Here is a 19076-nt window from a genome sequence, read left to right as displayed (position 1 = left end):
GACGTAGGCGGAAGTGGGGTGAGGCACCGGATATGGGGCGGGGTCTGCTGCAAGGGAGTTTTCTAAGCTGAGGAACTGGCGGGCGATTGCGATGGAGTCGGTGAGTGGCGCGGGAGGGCGGCGGGGGGCGCTGTGGAGCCGGGTAGGCCGAGTAGGGCTTGGTGCCGGAGTCCCCGACTCCCCTCGGCCTCGGTGGGCGCCTCGACTCGGCCACGCCCGTGCCGTCCTGGGGTCCGCAGTTCCCTGGGAGAGCGGGCTGTGAGCTTGGAGCCACGAGCGCAGGTAGTCTTGGCCTCAAGCTTTTTCAGAAGTTTGCATGAGAGCGGGGTTGTGAGCCCCGATTGCAGGGAGCTCCGGGACCCCGTTTTGTGCAACTGTTTACTGCAATTTTTGGCACGGACACCTAAAAGACTGTACTGTATCCAGCAAGGCTACGTTTCTTTAATAAGTTCAAGAATTGAAGTTTCCGTGAAGGAAGGAATCCAAGAGGCCACTGTGTCCCTTGGACAAGTTTAGGTCGTGTCCTGATCAGTGACGCTATGCGTGCGTGTTGACATAGCTTGTTTTTGATAAGCAGCGTTGACCAATGGAGGCAGGTCCCTGTCATCTCTTACAGATACTGCTACTTGTTTGACCTCCCTCATTCTTTGGAGCCATTCTCCGGTACTCCGAAAGCCATAGTTTTTAACCGCGTATCCCCTGTGGGCATCTTGGGTTTTGTCATCCCCGCTGTGTAGACAGGTCACACCTACAAGTTCACTCTGCTTCTTTTTCTCCTCTTCTTTGAGTCAGATACTTGGTCAGAGTAGTTTTTGCGCCACACCTTTGTCTGTGTACTTTAACTTAACAAAGAAAACAGATACAATGGGAAAAGTAGTATGCAATTGGTCATCTATGCTAGGGTTTCGTTTTCTACAGAGAGGGCATTTTAAGCAAAAGTAGGCTAATTACATTAAATTTAAAACAATGCTGTTATTTTTTACTTGTTATAAAATATTATACTATAATGTTTTAAAACTTAATAACTATAGCTTTTAAATTTTAAAAATTTATTTCTGTTTTCTGTGCATTGGTGTTTGTCATGGGTGTCAGGTCCCCTGGAACTGGAGTTAGAGACAGTTGTGAGCTGCCCTGTGGGCGCTAAGAATATAACCCAGATCCTCTGAAAAAGCAGTTAGTGCTCTTAACCACCGAGCCATCTCTCCAGCCTCTAAAAACCATTTTTATGTATATTTCCAAATTTAACTCTTATATATTCATATTCCATTTCAGAGAGAGCAAGACAAGAGAGGCATAAGGAGAGATGTTAGTGAAGGTAGACCCTAGTGCCAGGCTTGGTGGTGCACGCCTTTGCAGTTGTATCTCTTGTGGGTTCAGGGCCAGCCTGGTCTACAGAGTGAGTTCTAGGACAGCCAGGGCTAAACATAGAGAAACCCTGTCTCAAAAAACAAAACAAAATATAAAAAGCTAGCCGGGCGGTGGTGGCGCACGCCTTTAATCCCAGCACTTGGGAGGCAGAGGCAGAGGCAGGCGGATCTCTGTGAGTTCGAGACCAGCCTGGTCTACAAGAGCTAGTTCCAGGACAGGCTCCAAAACCACAGAGAAACCCTGTCTCGAAAAACCAAAAAAATAAAAAATAAAAAAAAAAATAAAAATAAAAAGCTGAGAGCATAAAAGGAAGGAAAAATTACATTGAGCCCAGGAGCACATTACAGATTGTGGAAGAGTGTGGGCCCACTCTCGATGTTGTTGAGACTTTGGGTTTTGGTCTTGGTGTAAGAAAAGTCAGTCAAGACCAAGTTGAAAATAGAGTTTGCTGTGCTAGGCTGGACACACACTCACACACACTTGTTTATTGAGACAGGATCTCAGTAGGTAGCTCCAGTCTTCTGCCTCAGCATGGGCCTCACTCCCAGCTCTGACTTTGTAATAAGGGAGCTTGTGGAAGCTTCATGAGCAGGGCAGAGAATGCGCTTTTGGGAGTATCCTTAGCAGCTTTCTGTGAGTAGACCGAGCCACTTAGAAAGTAAGGTTTAAGTTTTGAATTGTATTTATTGTGTGTAAGAGAGGGAAGAAAGACGGGGTGCACGGGTGGCTCGCGATGAATGTGGAGGCAGAGAGCAGCTTTGTGGAGTTGGGTTTCTCCTTCTACCACGGTGGCAGCTTGGGGGTCACACTCAGGTCATCCGGCTTATTGAGTAAGCTCAATTACCCCCTGGACCATCTTGCAAGCCTTGGAAAGTATTTTTACGTGGCTAACGATGAAAATCTCTCCAAATGAGCTGATTTGGTTAGAGAACTTGGTCACAGCCCAAAGGTAATTGAGGAGGCAATGGATGTGGGGTGCTTCTGGAGCTTAGTGCCTGCCCACGAGTGACTGTGGGTTCCGTACTCCAGCACCGTCCAGCGAAGGCAGTGCGTGAGTGAGAAGTGGAAGCCCAGGCGAGGGTGGTGAAAATGAACGGAGAGGCTGAGGCTGCTTAACAGTCTCTTAGCATCACAGAAGAACTACAGTCCCAGACACCAGGAAGGTTGCAGAACTGCCCTGAAAAGAGAAGGGGGGAAGTGCCACAGGCTAAGAACAGGAGTGAAGGACAGACACTCTGTCCTACGTGGGTGGCGCACCCCTGAAGCACAGGTTCTGTCTTAGTGTCCGACCTAGCCTTTTTCTGTAGTAATGCCTTATACTTACATAAGTGATATATTCTTGACTCCCTAAAACATTTTGTTTTGGGTGTTTTGTTGTTATTGTTTTGAGTAGGAGTCTAAAGTAGCATAGGCTAACATTGAATTTGCTGTGTAGCTGAGGCTGGTCTTGAACTCCTAATCCTTCTAACTCTACCTGCTGAGCCCTGGGAATACAGTTGTGTCCCATCTTATTAAAAGAAGAGGGGAGTAGACATAATTTACCCACTCGCGGAGAAACAGGCAGGATAAAATCTTGTTTAATTGTGTCTGTGATGGCCAGCTCTGTCAACTTGATACAAGCTAGAATTACTTGGGAAGAGAGTCTCAATGAGGGGTCAGTCTGTCTCATTGGGTTGGCGTGTGGGCGTGTCTGTGTAGTATTGTCTCAGTTAATGTGGGAAGACCTAGGCCAGTGTGAGTACATCAGTCTCTAGGTAGAAGGTCTTAGACTGTAAGAGTGGAGAACAGAAACAACACAGCAAGCAGCAAAGGAGAGTGTATGTTGTTGTGTGATCTTTTGCTCTTTTGACTTTTTGAGGAGCCCCTCACCCAGCTCCCAAATAAATCACAGAGGTTTATTCTTAGTTATAAATGCCCAGCTTTAGCTTGTGTTGTTTCTAGCCAGCTTTTCTTAAATTATCCCGACTACCTTTTGCGTCTGGGCTTTTACCTTTCTCTGTTTCTGTATAGCTTTCTTCTTTCTCCGTGGCTTGCTCTGTAACTGGGCAACTGGCTCCTGATGTCCTCTTCTTCTTGTTCTCTTGCTCCTCCTCTTCCTCATTTCTCCTTCTATTTATCCTCTCTGCCTGCCAACTCCACCTATCCTTGCTCCTGCCTCGCTATTGACCATTCAGCTCTTGATTAGATCATCAGGTGTTTTAGACAGGCAAAGAATCACAGCTTCACAGAGTTAAACAAATGCAGCATACACAAAAGCAACTCACCTTAAAATAATATTCCCCAACAATATACATTCATTTCTCTCTGCTCTTGACTGTGGCATGATGCAGTCTGCTCCCTGAAGTTCCTGCTGCTGTGGTCTCCCCACAGTGATGGGCTGTAGCCTGGAACTGTCAGCTAAAATAAGCCCCTCCTCCCCTAAATTGCACATTACTTTTTACCAGGGCATTTACCACAGCAACAGAAAAGAAGAACATTTCTGATTCTTCCATATCTGTATCTCCAGCTGTTCGCCTGCTTACATCATCATAGAATTTCTGTGATCTGTAAATTATGTATAGTGCCTCATGCTAGGGGAGTCAAATACAAGGTACAAGGTAGTTGAAGGCTTCTGGGAATTTATAATCTGTTTCCATAGATAGTGCACTGAATAACTGTAGCACTGTGTGATGTGTTGTGAGGTGTGGGTGCCATCCTTTGTATAGATCACAGACTGGCGTGTGCGTCTTTACTGTGGAAGAGCCCTCTCCAGGTTTTGTTCTGTTTTTGTTCTTTGTATTGTTTTTGGTTTTTCAAGACAGGGTTTCTCTGTAGTTTGGAGCCTGTCCTGGAACTCCCTACATAGATCAGGCTGGCCTTGAATTCACAGAGATTCACCTGTCTCTGCCTCCCGTGTGCTGGGATTAAAGGCTACTCTCTCCAGTTTTAAGCAATAAGGCTTTGTTTGGCAATGAGCCTTGCCAAAAAAAAAAGCCAGACCAGGCTGCTGGCTTTATCAAGCCCAGAGAGAAGAGAGAATTAGTTGCTCACTTCAGTGTGCTGGAGGAAGATTTAGGGTTGTCTTGCCCACTTCACCCTGTTTGTTCCACCCGGGGCTTTTCTCTTCATATCACTTCATAAACTGTGAAAGTGAGATAATTTTTTGTGTAGGGGACATTACCCAGAACAGATGGAGCCAAAGTATGGATGACAGCAGATAAACATTTTCATGATCCCTCTTGGCTTCCTAGATAGCAATACAGTTTTTAAATGTTCCACGCAGAAGAGCTCTGTGAATGTTCTTCTGTGTAAGATCTCTCTCTCTCTTTTTTTCTTCTTCTTCTTTATTATTTTTTATTTTTATATTTTGAGACCAGGTTTCTCTGTGTAGCTCTGATAGTCCAGGAACTCACTCGATAGACCAGGCTGACCTTGAACTCAGAGATCCACCTGCCTACTTCCTGAGTGCTGGGACTCCTACGCCAAGCCCAGGATTTTTAGACTTAAGTCTTGTTTTGTTTTGAGATTTTTGGGACAGATTCTTACTGTGTAGCCCTCGCTAACCTGGGATTCACTGCATAGATCAGGCTGGTCTCACGCTTGCTATGATCCCCCTATCTCTGTCTCCTGAGTGCTGATATTACAAGCATGCTCTACCACAGCTGTTTTTAGACTTAATGTTTTGTTTTGCATTGTAATATACACCTGTAATCCTGGCACTAGGAAGGTTAAGGCAGGAGGATTAGGTTTAACCTCACCTAGTTAGTCTACACATTGAAACATTACCTTAAATAACCAACCAACCAACCAACAAAAAAAGACTTATTATTTCATTAGAAAATGTGGTCTATAAGAATGTGAGGGCTGGAGAGATGACTCAGAGGTTAAGAGCCCTGACTGCTCTTCCAGAGATCCTGAGTGCAATTCCCAGCAACCACGTGGTGACTCACAGCCATCTGTATTGAGATCTGGTGCCCTCTTCTGGCTTGCAAGGAAACATGCAGGCAGAACACTGTATACATAATAAATAAATCAATCTTAAAAAAAAGAATATGAACTTTACCAGGCAGTGGTGGCCCACTCCTTTAATTCCAGCACTTGGGAGATCTCTGTAAGTTCAGAGCCAGCCTGGTCTACAGAGTGAGTTCCAGGACAGCCAGGGATGTACAGAGAAACCCTTCTCAAAACCAACCAAACAAAAAACCGTAAGCTTTGAAGTTCCTACCTCACCTTTTAACAGCCGTGTGAGCTTGGGCAGGAGGTTCCTTTCGGACACTTGACTTTCATTTTTCTACTGTTAATAACAGTGTTTACCTCAGGGTTGTTAGAAAAACTAAACTAGACACAATAGTATTTCTTTCTCTCTTCTTTGGGGGAATGTTGAGACAGAGTCTTATGTAGCCCAGGCTGACCTCAAATCTATTATAAAGCCAAGGCTTGTCTCAAGCTCCTGATTCTCCTTCCCTCGCCCTCCTAAGTGGTGGGTGCCACCGTACTCAACTGAAATAATATGTCTTGAAGAGCCTTGAAATCCTTTTTAAGGGGAATCATTAGTTCACCAACCTTCTTCCAAGTACTTAAAAATATACTGGGAATTGAGCCCAGGGCCTCACCCATGTTCTACCACTCACTCATCTATATCCCTAGCCATACCAGCAGGGTTTTTGTTTTTTGTTTTTGTCTTTTTGAGATGGGGTTTTGCTTATATAAGCCAGGCTGACCTGGCTTCAAATCCATGATGCTGTTCGCACTTTAGCCTTGTTCTAATGGGAGGCTAAGAGAGGACAGAGTCTCAGTTAAGGTGACTGTGCTTTTCTTGTCTTCCAGGTCGCTTCGGAGATTTCTCCAGCTTCAGAGAATGAGCTCTTCCAAGGTATGTTTACCACGAAGTCAGCTAAGGAAAAACGCAAATGTGAAAGCTTTGGCCTGAGCTTGACGTCAGCGCTGCTTTAGAGTCTCCTAAGGACAGGGGCAGGATTTCTAGGGGTGTCGTTCAGTGGTAGAGCACTTGCCTAGCATGTGTAAGGCCTTAGGTTCAAGCCCCAGTACCACAAATGAATGAAGGAATCAATTTGCCACCTTTCTGGGAAAGGATTTTGCCTGGGAGCACTCTTATTTTTCCTAAGAATTTCACCTTTATTGTGTTAGACACATTTCCCAAAAAGATTAAAATAGAGACTGGGTATTAATTTCAAGAGATTATATAATGGAGCTGGAGAGAAGATGGTTTGGTGTTTTAAGAGCACTTCCTGGGGCTGGAGAGATGGCTCAGACGGTAAGATCATTGGCTGCTCTTCCAGAGGTCCTGAGTTCAATTCCCAGCAACCACATGGTGGCTCACAACCACCTATAATGAGATCTAGTGCCCTCTTCTGGCCTGCAGGCAGAACACTGTATACAAATAAATAAATCTTAAAAAAAGAAGACAACTTTATAACATCCAGATGTTCCATACATCCTATAGCCCAAACTCCAAGGGGTCTGAGACAGAAGGATCCCTGGGGCTTCCTGGCTCTCTGTCTGAGAAAACATGAGCTCTAGCTTCAGGAGAGACCTTGCCTCCAAGCAGTAGGTGGAGGGCAATAGAGAATGATACCCTCCTCTAGACTCCACCCACAGACAGTACTCGATCAAGTCCCCTACGTGGACAGTCTTCAGTTCCTGTGAGTCTTACTGTTTAGACCTCGGCCTTCCTACACCAAGCCTTCAGGTTTCTTAGGATTTATTTATATAACAGAGTCTCGTGAAGCCCAGGCTGAGGTTAAATTTGATTTGTAGCAGTGCTGTCTAGTTTTATGTCAACTTGACACAGGCGAGAGTCATCTGAGAAGAAATGCCTCCATAGGATCTGGCTGTAGGCAGCCTGTAGGGAATTTAATTAGTGATTCATGTGGGAGGGCCCACTCATTCCGGGTGGTGCATCCCTGCATCCTGAGTGGTATTAGGAAGCTAGTTTAGCAGGCCAGTAAGCAGTACTCCTCCATGGCCTCTGCTTCAGCTCTTGGCTCCAGGCTCCCTCCCACTTTCCCTCAGTGAACTGTGATTCAGGGTATGCAAGCCAAATAAACCCATTCTTGCCCAAGCTGCTTTGGGTCATCACAGTGACAGTAGCCCTAAGACATTGTCTTGTCTTCCAGCCCCTAAGCACAACGGTGCCCATTATTCGCAGGGCCTGGAATTGAACCCAGGGCTTTGTGCGTACTAGGCAAGTCCTCTAACAAGTGAGCCACCCCAACCTGAAAAATCCCCTTTATAAATTTAATAATAATTTGTTTATTTATGTGTGTGAGTTTTATGTCTGTGTACCACATGTGTGCCTAGTCCCTGGAGAGGCCAAAAGAGGGTGTTGGGTCTTCTGAGACTAACAGGCAGTTCTGAACCACCATGTAGGTGCTGGGAATTGACCCTGGATCCTTTGGAAGAGCAGCCGGTGTCGTCTGAGCCATCTCTCCAGCCCCTAAATTCCCGTTCTAAAAAAGTATCTTTTACTGGTTTCCCTATGAAATGTTTTTACTCGTGTGTGTTACATTGCTGTCAAGGTTCCTGTTCTGTGTACAGGCTCCCTGTGCTTTTCCCTCCGGTTGCCCATTTCTGTTTGTTTCCTTGTACTGCTGTATTTGGCATGGGGGCAAGTTGGATCACCTTTTTTTTTTTAAATATTTATTTATTATGGATACAATATTCTGTTTACATATATGCCTGCAGGCTAGAAGAGGACACCAGACCTCATTACAGATGGTTGTGAGCCACCATGTGGTTGCTGGGAATTGAACTCGGGTCCTTTGGAAGAGCACGCAATGCTCTCCAGCCCCTTGGATCACCTTTTTATACTAAAAAACTTTTTTGCATGTGTGAGTGTTTTGCCTCCGTGTATATCTGTGTATGTGCTGGTGCCTGTGGAGGTCAGAAGAGGGTGTTGGATCCTCGAGAACTGGGATTACAGATGGTTGTGAGTCACCATGTGAGTGCTCAGAGCTCAACACCACTGAGACATCGCCCGGGGCCCTGCACTTTCTTTAGATGTTTGTAACCTTGGTTTAAAACAAAATTCACTGGGAAAGCTCTTGCCTTGAAAGTGGAGTTTGAGTTTCCAGAACTTGGGTAAATGTTGAGCAGGCGTGGCCTGTAGTCCCAGCACTCAGGAGTCAAAGATGGATTTCCCAGACCAAACTAGTGAGATTCTACTCAATAAATGAAGTGGAAGGAGAGTGACTGATCAAGGAACACACTCAGCATCAAGCTTGAATCTCTGCACATACATGTACACTCACATATATACCTGGGAAAAACAGGATTCAAATAATAGACTCAGATGCACAGAAACACAAAATTTTAAAAAGGTGGTCAACCAGGCAGTGGTGGTGCACGCCCTGAAGCCCAGCACTCAGGAGGCAGAGGCAGGCAGATCTCTGTAAGTTCAAGGCTAGCCTGGTCTACAAAGTGAGTTCCAGGACAGCCAAGGCTTCACAGAGAAACCCTGTCTCAAAAAAAACAAAACAAAACAAAAAAACCTAGCATCCAACAAAATCCAAAGACATATTATTAAGACTTCTCTGAGTTCTTGACAAGAAATTTAAATTGTTCTGTTTTATTGGCTTAAAAAATCAGCTGATTATAGGCATTATCTAGTAAAAAAAAAATCAGCTGAGCTGGGCAGTGGTGGCTCATGCCTTTAATCCCAGCACTGGGAAGGCAGAGGCAGGTGGATCTCTGTGAATTCAAGGCCAGCCTGGTCTACAGAGCGAGTTCTAAGAAAAGCAAGGACTACACAGAGAGACCCTGTGTCTTAGTTATGTTTCTATTGCTGCAAAGAAAACATTTAATTGGGGCAGGCTTACAGTTTAGAGGTTTAGTTCATCGTCATCATGATGGGAAACATGGTGCAGGAGAAGGGGCTGAGAGTTCTACATCCTAGTCCAAAGACAGCAGAGAGAGAGAGAACCTCTGTACCTGGTTAGCGTTTTAAAACCCCAAAGCCCACCACACACTTCCTCCAACACGGCCACGTCTCCTAACGCCACTTCCTAGGCATTCAAATGTGATTTTCTTATTCAAACTACCACACCCTGTCTTGAAAAACAAAAAACAAAGCGGTGTTATTGCATGTTTCATTATATAGATGACTTTCCATAGCTGAATACCACACACGATATCAGTACCCATTGTCCAAAACAGGCAGCAGAAGTTCAGTTGTTCCTGTGGACCAGGCGGATGAGGAAGACTAAATATGACAAGTAACAACTTATAAATCTTGTGTCCCGCTTAAAAGGAGACAGCAGCTGTCTATAGCTGCTCAATGAAGACCTATTTTTGTAAAGAAACTTGAGAATTTGGGATTTTTATATAAATTTGTAGAGTTTTTAAATTTGGAAAGTGATTTAAATTATTTTTAAAACTGGAAAATCCAAGTTCAATACGTATGTGGGCTTTTGTCTTAAAATGATAGCGTCTAACTCGGTGTAGTATATCTTCATCTGGTATCTAAAGCTATGTCTTGGTATCTGTGAGTTGGGTTTCCATGTCTGAAAAACAGTGGAACTCTTCAGTTAACATGGTAGATGGAGTGCCCACATCCACCTTCAGTCCTCTGAAAAACAAAACAAGGGGCTCAGAGATAACTCAGCCATTAAGAGCGCTGGTTTCTCTTCTAGAGGACCTGGTTTAATTCCTACCACCCTTATGGCACCTCACACTGTCTTCTGTAATTCTAGTTCCAGGGGATCTGATGCCCTCTTCTGGCCGCCACAGGAACTGCATAAACACAATACTAGGCAGCTACAGATCCCGGCAAAACAACCATAAACATAAAATAAAAATCTTGGGCTAGTGAGATGGTTCAGCAGATAAAGATGCTTGCTATGCAAGCCTAGCAACCTGAGTTTGATGCCTAAAATTCACAAAAAGATGGGAGGAGAGAACCAACTCACATGCTGTGACACGTGTGCATATGCATGCAAACAACCACCCTAGAGAACTTTTTTTCTTTTTTCTTTTTTTTAGTACAAACTCACAAAAATAAGAACAGGAGAGGGGATTGTAGGAATGGGTGTGGAAGCTGGAAAGTGTGTGGGAGATATCTAAATGACTTAGCTGGTCTGAGTACGGTGCATTGTAGTTAACAGTAATGAAGGCTTGAAAGTCTAAGAAACAAACTGTCTCACTGCATACTGCTGAGACTCCCCACCCAGACCAAGACTGGGGGTGTGGAGAGGGGCTTACAGACTGTACTGAAACCCAGAACCTCAAGGAAACTGCTGGGTGCTGAGCCTCCCACAGTCAGCTTCCAGAATACTACAGAAAAGACTTCAGTCTCCCAGGCTCAGAGTTAAAGAATCAGCTGTAGACAGACTCTCCTTGACAGGAAAACCTCCAAATGTCTCACAGTCAACAAGACTCGTTTATACAGTTAGAGCGTCCAGTTAACATTCAAGTGTTCCCACCTAAGATGTGATTTAGATAAAATGTGCAAAAATAGAATTTGAATCCTGTTTCTCTATGTGTGTGCTATAGAGCATGTGGAGGCTTGTGTTTGCGTGTGCAGGGCGGGAGGGGATATAGAGCATGTGGAGGCTTGTGTTTGCGTGTGCAGGGCGGGAGGGGATATAGAGCATGTGGAGGCTTGTGTTTGCGTGTGCAGGGCGGGAGGGGATATAGAGCATGTGGAGGCTTGTGTTTGCGTGTGCAGGGCGGGAGGGGATATAGAGCATGTGGAGGCTTGTGTTTGCGTGTGCAGGGCGGGAGGGGATATAGAGCATGTGGAGGCTTGTGTCTTTCTGGGTGTGGTGGTGAGAGTGTGAGACTGGCTTGCTCTATATAGTGAGACCCTCGCTTAAAAAGAAATCACTGGCTGGAGAGATTGTTCAGTGGTTAAGAGCACTGGCTGCTCTTCAGAGGACCTGGGTTCAGTTCCCAGCACCCATGTGGTAGTTCACAACCATCTGTAACTCCAGTCTTGGGGACCTGATGCCCTCTTCTGACCTCCAAGGGCATCAGGCATGCTTGTGGTATTGAGATATACATGTAGGCAAAACACCCATACACATAAATAAAAATGTAAAACTATGTAAAAAGGCACTGTCAAGGTCCCTCAAGAAATATTCCCTCAGTTAGGGGTGTATTATTACATACCTGTGGAGCCCAGAGAGGAAGACCGGCTCAAGGTCATTCTTGGCTAGCCGTGGAGCTTGAGTCTTGCTGGGTTACTTGAGATCCTACCTCAGAAAAAAAAAAAAGAAACTGATAGGAGCCACAGTGATAGTGTTTGCCTATAATCCCATCACTGGAGAGACTGAAACGGGGAGATCTGGGCTTCATCTTGTGCTCAGAACTAGCCCAATCAAAAGCCTCTCCCAAAATATTGAGGACTGGGAATATAGTTTAGTGGTGCAGCGCTTGTCTAATTGTTTAGGTTTGCTCCCAAGCACTGAGAGAAAAAAATTATTATAAATATTTTTTTTTGACATTTCTCTGTGTAGCCCTGGTTGTCCTGGAATTCATTCTGTAGACTAGGCTCATCTCCAACTCAGAGATCCACCTGCCTCTGCCTCCCAAGTGCTAGGATTAAAGGTGTTTGCCACCATCACCTGGCTAGAAACCATTTTTTAAAACGCAGCTGGGTGCTGGGAGTACAGTACAGAGTCAGTCAGAGCTTACGGTAACTCTTGAACTCACTCAGCGGTACGACCTGAACAGTTCATTTAACTGGTCTATATCTGTTTTCTCACCTAAAACACAAGGATAATACTTACTTAACAGACCAGTGAGAAGTCAGAGATGTAGGGTGGCAAGTGGTGGCACACTACTTCAATCCCAGCAGTCAGGAGGCAGAGACAGGTAGAGCTCCGTGAAGTCTGTGAGATCCTAGCTTGAAAAACAGGGCAAAGTGGGAGGAAGATTAAACGCTGTGATATGTTTAAGTATCTGTTATAGTACATAGAACATTCAGGGTGTTACTTTTACGTATATGTTATAGTACATAGAACATTCAGGGTGTTACTTTTACGTATATGTTATAGTACATAGAACATCCAGGGTGTTACTTTTAGGTATATGTTATAGTGCATAGAACACCCAGGTTTTTATTTCTTTTTTTCTCACACATATCTTAATATCAGAAACAAAAGTCAGTATACATCCCTACATCAATGCCAAGAAAATAAGGACTAAAAGAAAATCTTCACTGAGAAGCCTAACACTTTTGAATATTTTTCTTTCAGATTTCACAACATTTTCTTAATCTAATTCCATAGTATCATATGAACATCATCAAATCTTTAGAACATTTCAATTTGCAAACTGTATTTTAAATCAATCCAAAAAATTTGAGCTCCCAACTTGGTAAACAGCGGTGAAGGAACAGGTTTCAAAATTTATTTGAGTACATTTAACCTCAAGTTAAAACTGTGCTAAAAGTCCTCCAAAAGATTATGAACAGCTTATCTGCAAAAATATGAACAGACCTTTTCAATCATAAAACAGAGGCGACCTTATACCTCACTTGTGAGTATGATGACTTAACTTGGTCTTAGTACGTCCCTTGGCCTTGCCTTTAGTGCCAGACTTGGCTGCAGCTTCAGCTTGGGCTTTCTCTTCCTCTTCAATCAAAGCCCATAACGAGATGAGTAATCCTCAGAAATGGCTTCACTGATCTTGGCTAAAAATTCTATCACTTTCATCTTGCTGGTTTCAGCATAGGCTCTCGGGCCCCACAGGAACTCATAGGACGGAGGATCACTGTTAGGAACCTGACAGTATTCTATGTATTCTTCCCGCACTAGCTGCTCAGTGATGAACTTCCTGACATCTTCAAAGATGAGATGTGGGACCCCGTCAAAGACTCCTAATGCATTCAGGAAATACCAGACATCCTCCTCAGCAGCACAGTACTTATTTCGGTAGATCACACTGAGGAGAGCAATCAGAATGCCCCTGGTAGGAACACCTAGCTCATTGCTTCTACTTCCATCATCCTCGAAATCTAACTTGCTCACAAGCTCATATGCTTGACCGTGTGGCAGGATCTCTTTCAGCTCAAGGCCAAACACCACATCCAATCGATAGGAGGCTTTCTTGAGGATCTCGGGGAAGTGTTCCTTCAACCTTTTGTTGATAACTTTGAGCATCTCTCCCCTCCTCATGGGCTGCTGCACTTTGTATTTGAGGAGCATGTACTCCATCAGCATTCCCGTCTTCCTTGTCATAAGATCCATCTGCATGCTTCTAGTGGAGAGTAGAGCCCTGGAGGAACGCTCCTTTCCATCCCCTTGGCCCTGGTCACCATTATCAGACCTTCCATAGCTTCCTCCCTGGCTGGCAGTGCTGCTGGGTCCTGAGCTTTCAGACTGCTGTGGGAAGTCTGCAGTAGAAGTGCTTGGCTTAGCATCTCCTGAAGCTTGATCAGAGCCAGCAGGTAACTCTGCTTTCTCTGCCTCCTTTGCTTGAGCATCCTTGAGCCCCTGGCGCTGTTTCTCACGAGCACGGGCCTTACTCTTCTGTCCCCTTGGCATGATGGCTGGCGTCAGGGACAGCAGGACAGAGTCTTGGTAGTAGAACAGGTAACAGATACCTTGACTGCAGACCTCTCTCAGAACTTGCCAGCAGCGCGGCCTGAGCAGCAGAAGCGGCTTCCGTGCCAGGGGCACTAAGGCCAGGTTCTTATTTCTAAGTATCTGTTATAGTACATAGAAATCCAGGGTCTTATTTGTAATATCTGTTCTAGTACATAAAACATCCAGGGTGTTATTTTGGAGGGTTACCTTTCCAGTTTCTAGCAAGCAGTTAAAAACACAGACTGCCTGACATGGTGTTGCATGCCTGAAATCCCAGCATTTTTTTGTTTGTTTGTTTTTTGTTGTTGTTGTTGTTGTTTTTTTCGAGGCAGGGTTTCTCTGTGGCTTTGGAGCCTGTCCTGGAACTAGCTCTGTAGACCAGGCTGGTCTCTAACTCCCAGAGATCCGCCTGCCTCTGCCTCCCGAGTGCTGGGATTAAAGGCGTGCACCACCATTGCCCGGCAAATCCCAGCATTTGAAGAACTAAGGCAATAAGATTACTACAAGCTTGAGGCGAGCCTAGGCTACATAGCAAGACTCTATCTCAAGAGAATGAAGGGGTTGGAGACTTAGTTCAGTGGAAGAACACTGGCTTTTCTTCAGAAAACTCAAGTTCAATTTCCAGCACCCACATGGCATTTTACAACTGTCAGTAACTCCCAAGGACTCCAACACCCTCTTGGCCTCAACAGGCACCAGGCACACATATGGTACACAGATATACAAGTAAAACATCTATACACACAGAGAGAAATTATTTATTTAAAAAACTTAGTTATTGGGCTGGAGAGATGGCTCAGTAGTTAAGAGCATTGCCTGCTCTCCCAAAGATCCTGAGTTCAATTCTGGCAACCACATGGTGGCTCACAACCATCTGTAATGAGGTCTGGTGCCCTCTTCTGGCCTGCAGATATACACACAGACAGAATATTGTATGCATAATAAATATATTTTTTTAAAAAAAAACTTAATGCCGGGCGGTGGTGGCGCACGCCTTTAATCCCAGCACTTGGGAGGCAGAGGCAGGCAGATCTCTGTGAGTTCGAGACCAGCCTGGTCTACAAGAGCTAGTTCCAGGACAGGCTCCAAAAAACCACAGAGAAACCCTATCTCAAAAAACCAAAAAAAAAACAAAAACAAAAACAAAAACAAAAAAAAAGAAATACATAAACCAGAAGAATGGAGGTAAATGTAGCCAGGCTCTCCCTTTGGGATCTCTGACTCACAACTGTTATTCTGAGTTCTGGCCAAGTTGATTGAGTACTTCATGTTGTTAGAAATGGCCTTGCCTGAACCATGAGTTTCCCACCTGCAGGTCTTCAACAGACATAAAGAAAAGACAACTGAAAATATGTTAATAGGAAGAAAAACTCTAATGAAAAGATGAGAAACAATAAAAACAAAGCAGAAATATCTTCAGAGTTGAGAAGCTAGAACTCTTTTTGGTTTTCTGTCTCTTCTGGCTATAAGTTCTTGCATAAAAGACATCAACTTTCTCCATGTGCAGAGAACCCAGAATCGAACAATGGTGTATATACGTCCTTCATGAAGTCTCATCGCTGCTACGACCTGATCCCCACGAGCTCCAAGTTGGTTGTGTTTGATACTTCCCTGCAGGTGAGTGGGGCTCTTTCCCTCCTCTGCATCCCTCAGACCTGCTGGCTCAGTGCCCCTCTTCACACCTCATACTTCCACACGCCAATCCCCTTCTTCCTTGCCGCCTCAGGATCTCACTCTTTTGGCTATAGGTAAAGAAAGCTTTCTTTGCCCTGGTGACTAACGGTGTCCGAGCCGCCCCTCTGTGGGATAGTAAGAAGCAGAGTTTTGTGGGTAAGCAGAAGTTTTTCCTGGAATACACCTGTTGGCATCTTTTGCCGGTTGGGTGGAAGAAGCCTTGAACTGTGCTGAGGGCTCTTGTCTTGACCTCTAGGCATGCTGACCATCACTGACTTCATCAACATCCTGCACCGATACTATAAGTCAGCCTTGGTAAGGAGCCTGAGCCGTCAAAGCAAACCACACCCCTAGCTTTGGTCCTCATCTGTGGGCCCCTCAGGCCTGGTTTTTCCCTCCAAGCAAAGCCATATGGGTTAATGAAGAAGGGAGTCTCAGATCCGCTGCTTCTGCTTCCAGGTACAGATCTATGAACTGGAAGAACACAAGATAGAGACTTGGAGAGGTACATAGGGAATTGGAGGTCGTGGAAGATGAAGGGATGGAGGGTTTCCTGGGAAACACTCACATGGCAGTGTTTTGTGAACTACCCCTTTTCCCTCCAGAGGTATACCTGCAAGACTCCTTCAAGCCATTGGTCTGCATTTCTCCAAATGCCAGGTAAGCTCTGGCTATGTGCTTAGCCCTAATACCTGAAGGCCCAGGAGCAAGGACACGGCAGAGGGGAACTTCTTCCAATGCACACAGCCATGATTTTTTTTTTTTGTTTGTTTGTTTCTTTTTTGAGAAAAATATCTCACACAAAGCCAAGACTGGCCTTGAGCTTACTCCAGAGCTCAGGCTGGCCTGAACTTGTGGTTCTTCTGCTTGTCCTCAGGCTGACAGCACAGGCACATTTCCACACCCGGCCACACCACACCACTCTCAGTCTGTTTGCCCACTGCCCCTCCTCTGATGCTGAGCTTTCGCGATCTGTAAACACGATCTAAGGAACCTAACCCCAACCTTCTACCTCTTCACAGTTTGTTTGATGCTGTCTCTTCACTAATTCGAAATAAGATCCACAGGCTTCCAGTGATTGACCCAGAGTCAGGCAACACCCTGTACATCCTAACTCACAAGCGCATCCTCAAATTCCTCAAGTTGTTTGTAAGTGTACTTTAACCTAGATCTTATGTCTTATGTGCTGGATTGGAGGTATAGACTTGGCAGTTTGGGGGCCTTAAAAGTCAAGCCGACTCAGTGTTTTGGGTACTGAGGACTAAACCCAGCATTTCATGCTCTACCATAGATACCATAGAACCCCCTAAAGCCGATGATTCTCCCCTCAGATCACTGAGTTCCCCAAGCCAGAATTCATGTCTAAGTCTCTGGAAGAGCTGCAGATTGGCACCTATGCCAACATTGCTATGGTCCGCACTACCACGCCTGTCTACGTGGCTCTAGGCATCTTTGTACAGCACCGAGTTTCCGCCTTGCCTGTGGTGGACGAGAAAGGTGAGAGACTGGAAAAGAAGAGGGAGGATCCTGGGGGTCAGGAAACTCTGGGAAAACCTGCTGTCCCCTCAGATCAGCCTGGAAGGTGATCCTGTGGGTAGTAAGAATTTTGGCTACCAGATTTTTTTTTTCCTGAGCTGCCTCTGTCTCCCTAGGGCGTGTGGTGGACATCTACTCCAAGTTTGATGTGATTGTAAGTGACAGTGGAGGGGCTGGAAGGGAGAGGAGGGGAGGTGTGTCAAATATGGAGAGGAGACAGAAGGGGGCTCTTTGGTGTCAGGCATATCTGTGCTTTGAATCCTGTCTGGACAGTAGCTGAATGGACTGGTCATGGCTTGTGGGCAGAGCTAAGGAGTGCCCTCAGGTCCTCTCGTGAGATTGGGTTGGTCCAGGGTTTGGGACCTGGCCCCTTTCAAGCACACCCCCCCACCTCCAGAATTTGGCAGCAGAAAAGACCTACAACAACCTAGATGTGTCTGTGACGAAAGCTCTGCAGCACCGGTCCCACTACTTTGAGGGTGTTCTCAAGTGCTATCTCCACGAGACGCTGGAGACCATCATCAATAGACTGGTGGAAGCGGAGGTAGGAAGCCAGCACCCCCTCAAGCCACTAGGCGCTCGCCCTAACTGAGGTTGGCACTGACGTTACTTCTTGGTGCTCTGTTCCAGGTTCACCGTCTGGTGGTGGTGGATGAGAATGATGTGGTCAAGGGCATTGTGTCGCTGTCCGACATCCTGCAGGCTCTGGTGCTCACAGGTGGAGAGAAGAAGCCCTGAGCATGGGGAGGGACAGGCAGCTCCAGTCCCCTTCTTGGTCCCTCCTTTCCTCCCGGAAGCTCTGGGAATCATGAAATCCTGGAGGAACTGAGTCTGTTCCCTCAGGAGCTTCATAGCCACTGTCTGGAACTAGAGGAGACAGGGCAATGAAGAGAAAGGACTTTAGCTTCCCTTGCCATCATGTGTACATTTGTGAAAACGTTCAGCCTAGCCAATCCTAGAACCCGTGCCCTTAGACTTGGCCCGCTTCTGGGTGAACCACGGGCTTTGTGCTCCTCAGGCAGATTCTGATCTCTAAGAGATCCCTCCACCTCCCCGTGCTCCACCTGTCTCTGCAAAGGTCTTCTTAAAAATCTATCTATTCATCCTGCTTCATTTCTGTGGAGGAGGCTGAGTCCATTTGATGTCATTCCTTCCCATGAATCTTGTGGGGAGGTGCATGTCTGGGTTCCTGTTCTGTGTGCATGTGAAGGCAGATGGCTGTGTGGAGGAGGGCAATGGGTAGGTAGCCAAGATTAATGCTTTTTGTGGCAAATCTAATTAAATGATGAGGTTTTCATCATGGTATTGCAGTGTTTGATTTCTGCATTTGATAGACACTTTCGACAACCTTACTCCATGAAGCTGCTTCAACTCGTTATTAACAGCAGTGATAATAGTACATATAAAAGCACATGTTCTCAATGCTTTAACTGCAGTGGTTGTGTGTTTTGCTTTGGGGAGAATTTATGATTTTTTTGGGACAGGATTTTGTACCATATATAGCTCAGGCTGGCCTCAGATTTGCAGCAGTCTTCATGCCTCTGACCCCTAAGTACTGGGATTATAGGCGCATGCTGCTGCTGCACCAGGGTCAGTCTTTAAAAAAAGGTCTTTGTGAGCTGGGCATGGTGGCACATGCCTTTAATCCCCAGGAGGCAGAGGCAGGCAATCTCTTGAGTTTGAAGCCAGCCTGGTCTACAGAGTGAGTTCCAGAACAGCCAGGGTTACACAGTGAAACCCTGTTGGGGAACAAACAAACAAACCCAACAAAACAACCTTTTGTGTGTGCATGTGTGTGGCAGCTGAGGACACCCTTGGGTGACAGTTCTTGTCTTGCACTTGATTTGACACAGGGTTTGGTTTGGTCTCGCACTTTTTTCTTGAGACAGTGTCTCACTGGCTTGCGATTTCACCACATAGGCAGGGTCAGCTAGGCAGCTTGGAGCTGCTGCTCCATGGACCCATGGAATT

At 45.6% G+C, this 19076-nt stretch overlaps 2 protein-coding genes and 1 long non-coding RNA gene across 4 annotated transcripts; 1 reads left to right on the top strand and 2 right to left on the bottom strand.

Annotated features, from left to right (window-relative positions):
* The first annotated feature begins 9 nt into the window (after positions 1 to 9).
* On the top strand, positions 10 to 18410 carry Prkag1 (protein kinase AMP-activated non-catalytic subunit gamma 1). 2 transcript variants are annotated; one of them, XM_075960582.1, is made up of 12 exons: positions 10 to 100; positions 6175 to 6220; positions 15403 to 15512; positions 15644 to 15725; positions 15826 to 15884; positions 16029 to 16074; positions 16175 to 16229; positions 16592 to 16718; positions 16901 to 17066; positions 17222 to 17259; positions 17503 to 17649; positions 17736 to 18410. In XM_075960582.1, exons 1-12 carry the CDS (start codon positions 92 to 94, stop codon positions 17841 to 17843), a joined length of 993 nt encoding a protein of 330 aa, XP_075816697.1. In that variant the 5' UTR covers positions 10 to 91; the 3' UTR covers positions 17844 to 18410. The 2 variants fall into 2 exon arrangements, with proteins under 2 accessions (XP_075816697.1, XP_075816698.1); XM_075960583.1 differs by having other exon boundaries at positions 95 to 282.
* On the bottom strand, positions 2078 to 12206 carry LOC142843344 (uncharacterized). Its single transcript, XR_012909620.1, has 3 exons — positions 12096 to 12206; positions 11476 to 11558; positions 2078 to 2545 (listed from the first exon to the last, which is right to left on the bottom strand). It is a non-coding gene; the product is annotated as an uncharacterized LOC142843344 (long non-coding RNA).
* Positions 12417 to 14193, bottom strand: LOC142844749 (melanoma-associated antigen B4-like). The gene has a single exon (XM_075963550.1). It carries the CDS (start codon positions 13851 to 13853, stop codon positions 12948 to 12950), a length of 906 nt encoding a protein of 301 aa, XP_075819665.1. The 5' UTR covers positions 13854 to 14193; the 3' UTR covers positions 12417 to 12947.
* Positions 18411 to 19076: the final 666 nt, after the last annotated feature.

This window comes from Microtus pennsylvanicus, chromosome 2 (genome assembly GCF_037038515.1).
Source record: "Microtus pennsylvanicus isolate mMicPen1 chromosome 2, mMicPen1.hap1, whole genome shotgun sequence".
NCBI classification, from domain to species: domain Eukaryota; kingdom Metazoa; phylum Chordata; class Mammalia; order Rodentia; family Cricetidae; genus Microtus; species Microtus pennsylvanicus.
Note: the sequence above shows the minus strand (reverse complement) of the source record. Positions and strands in the feature narration are given on the sequence as shown.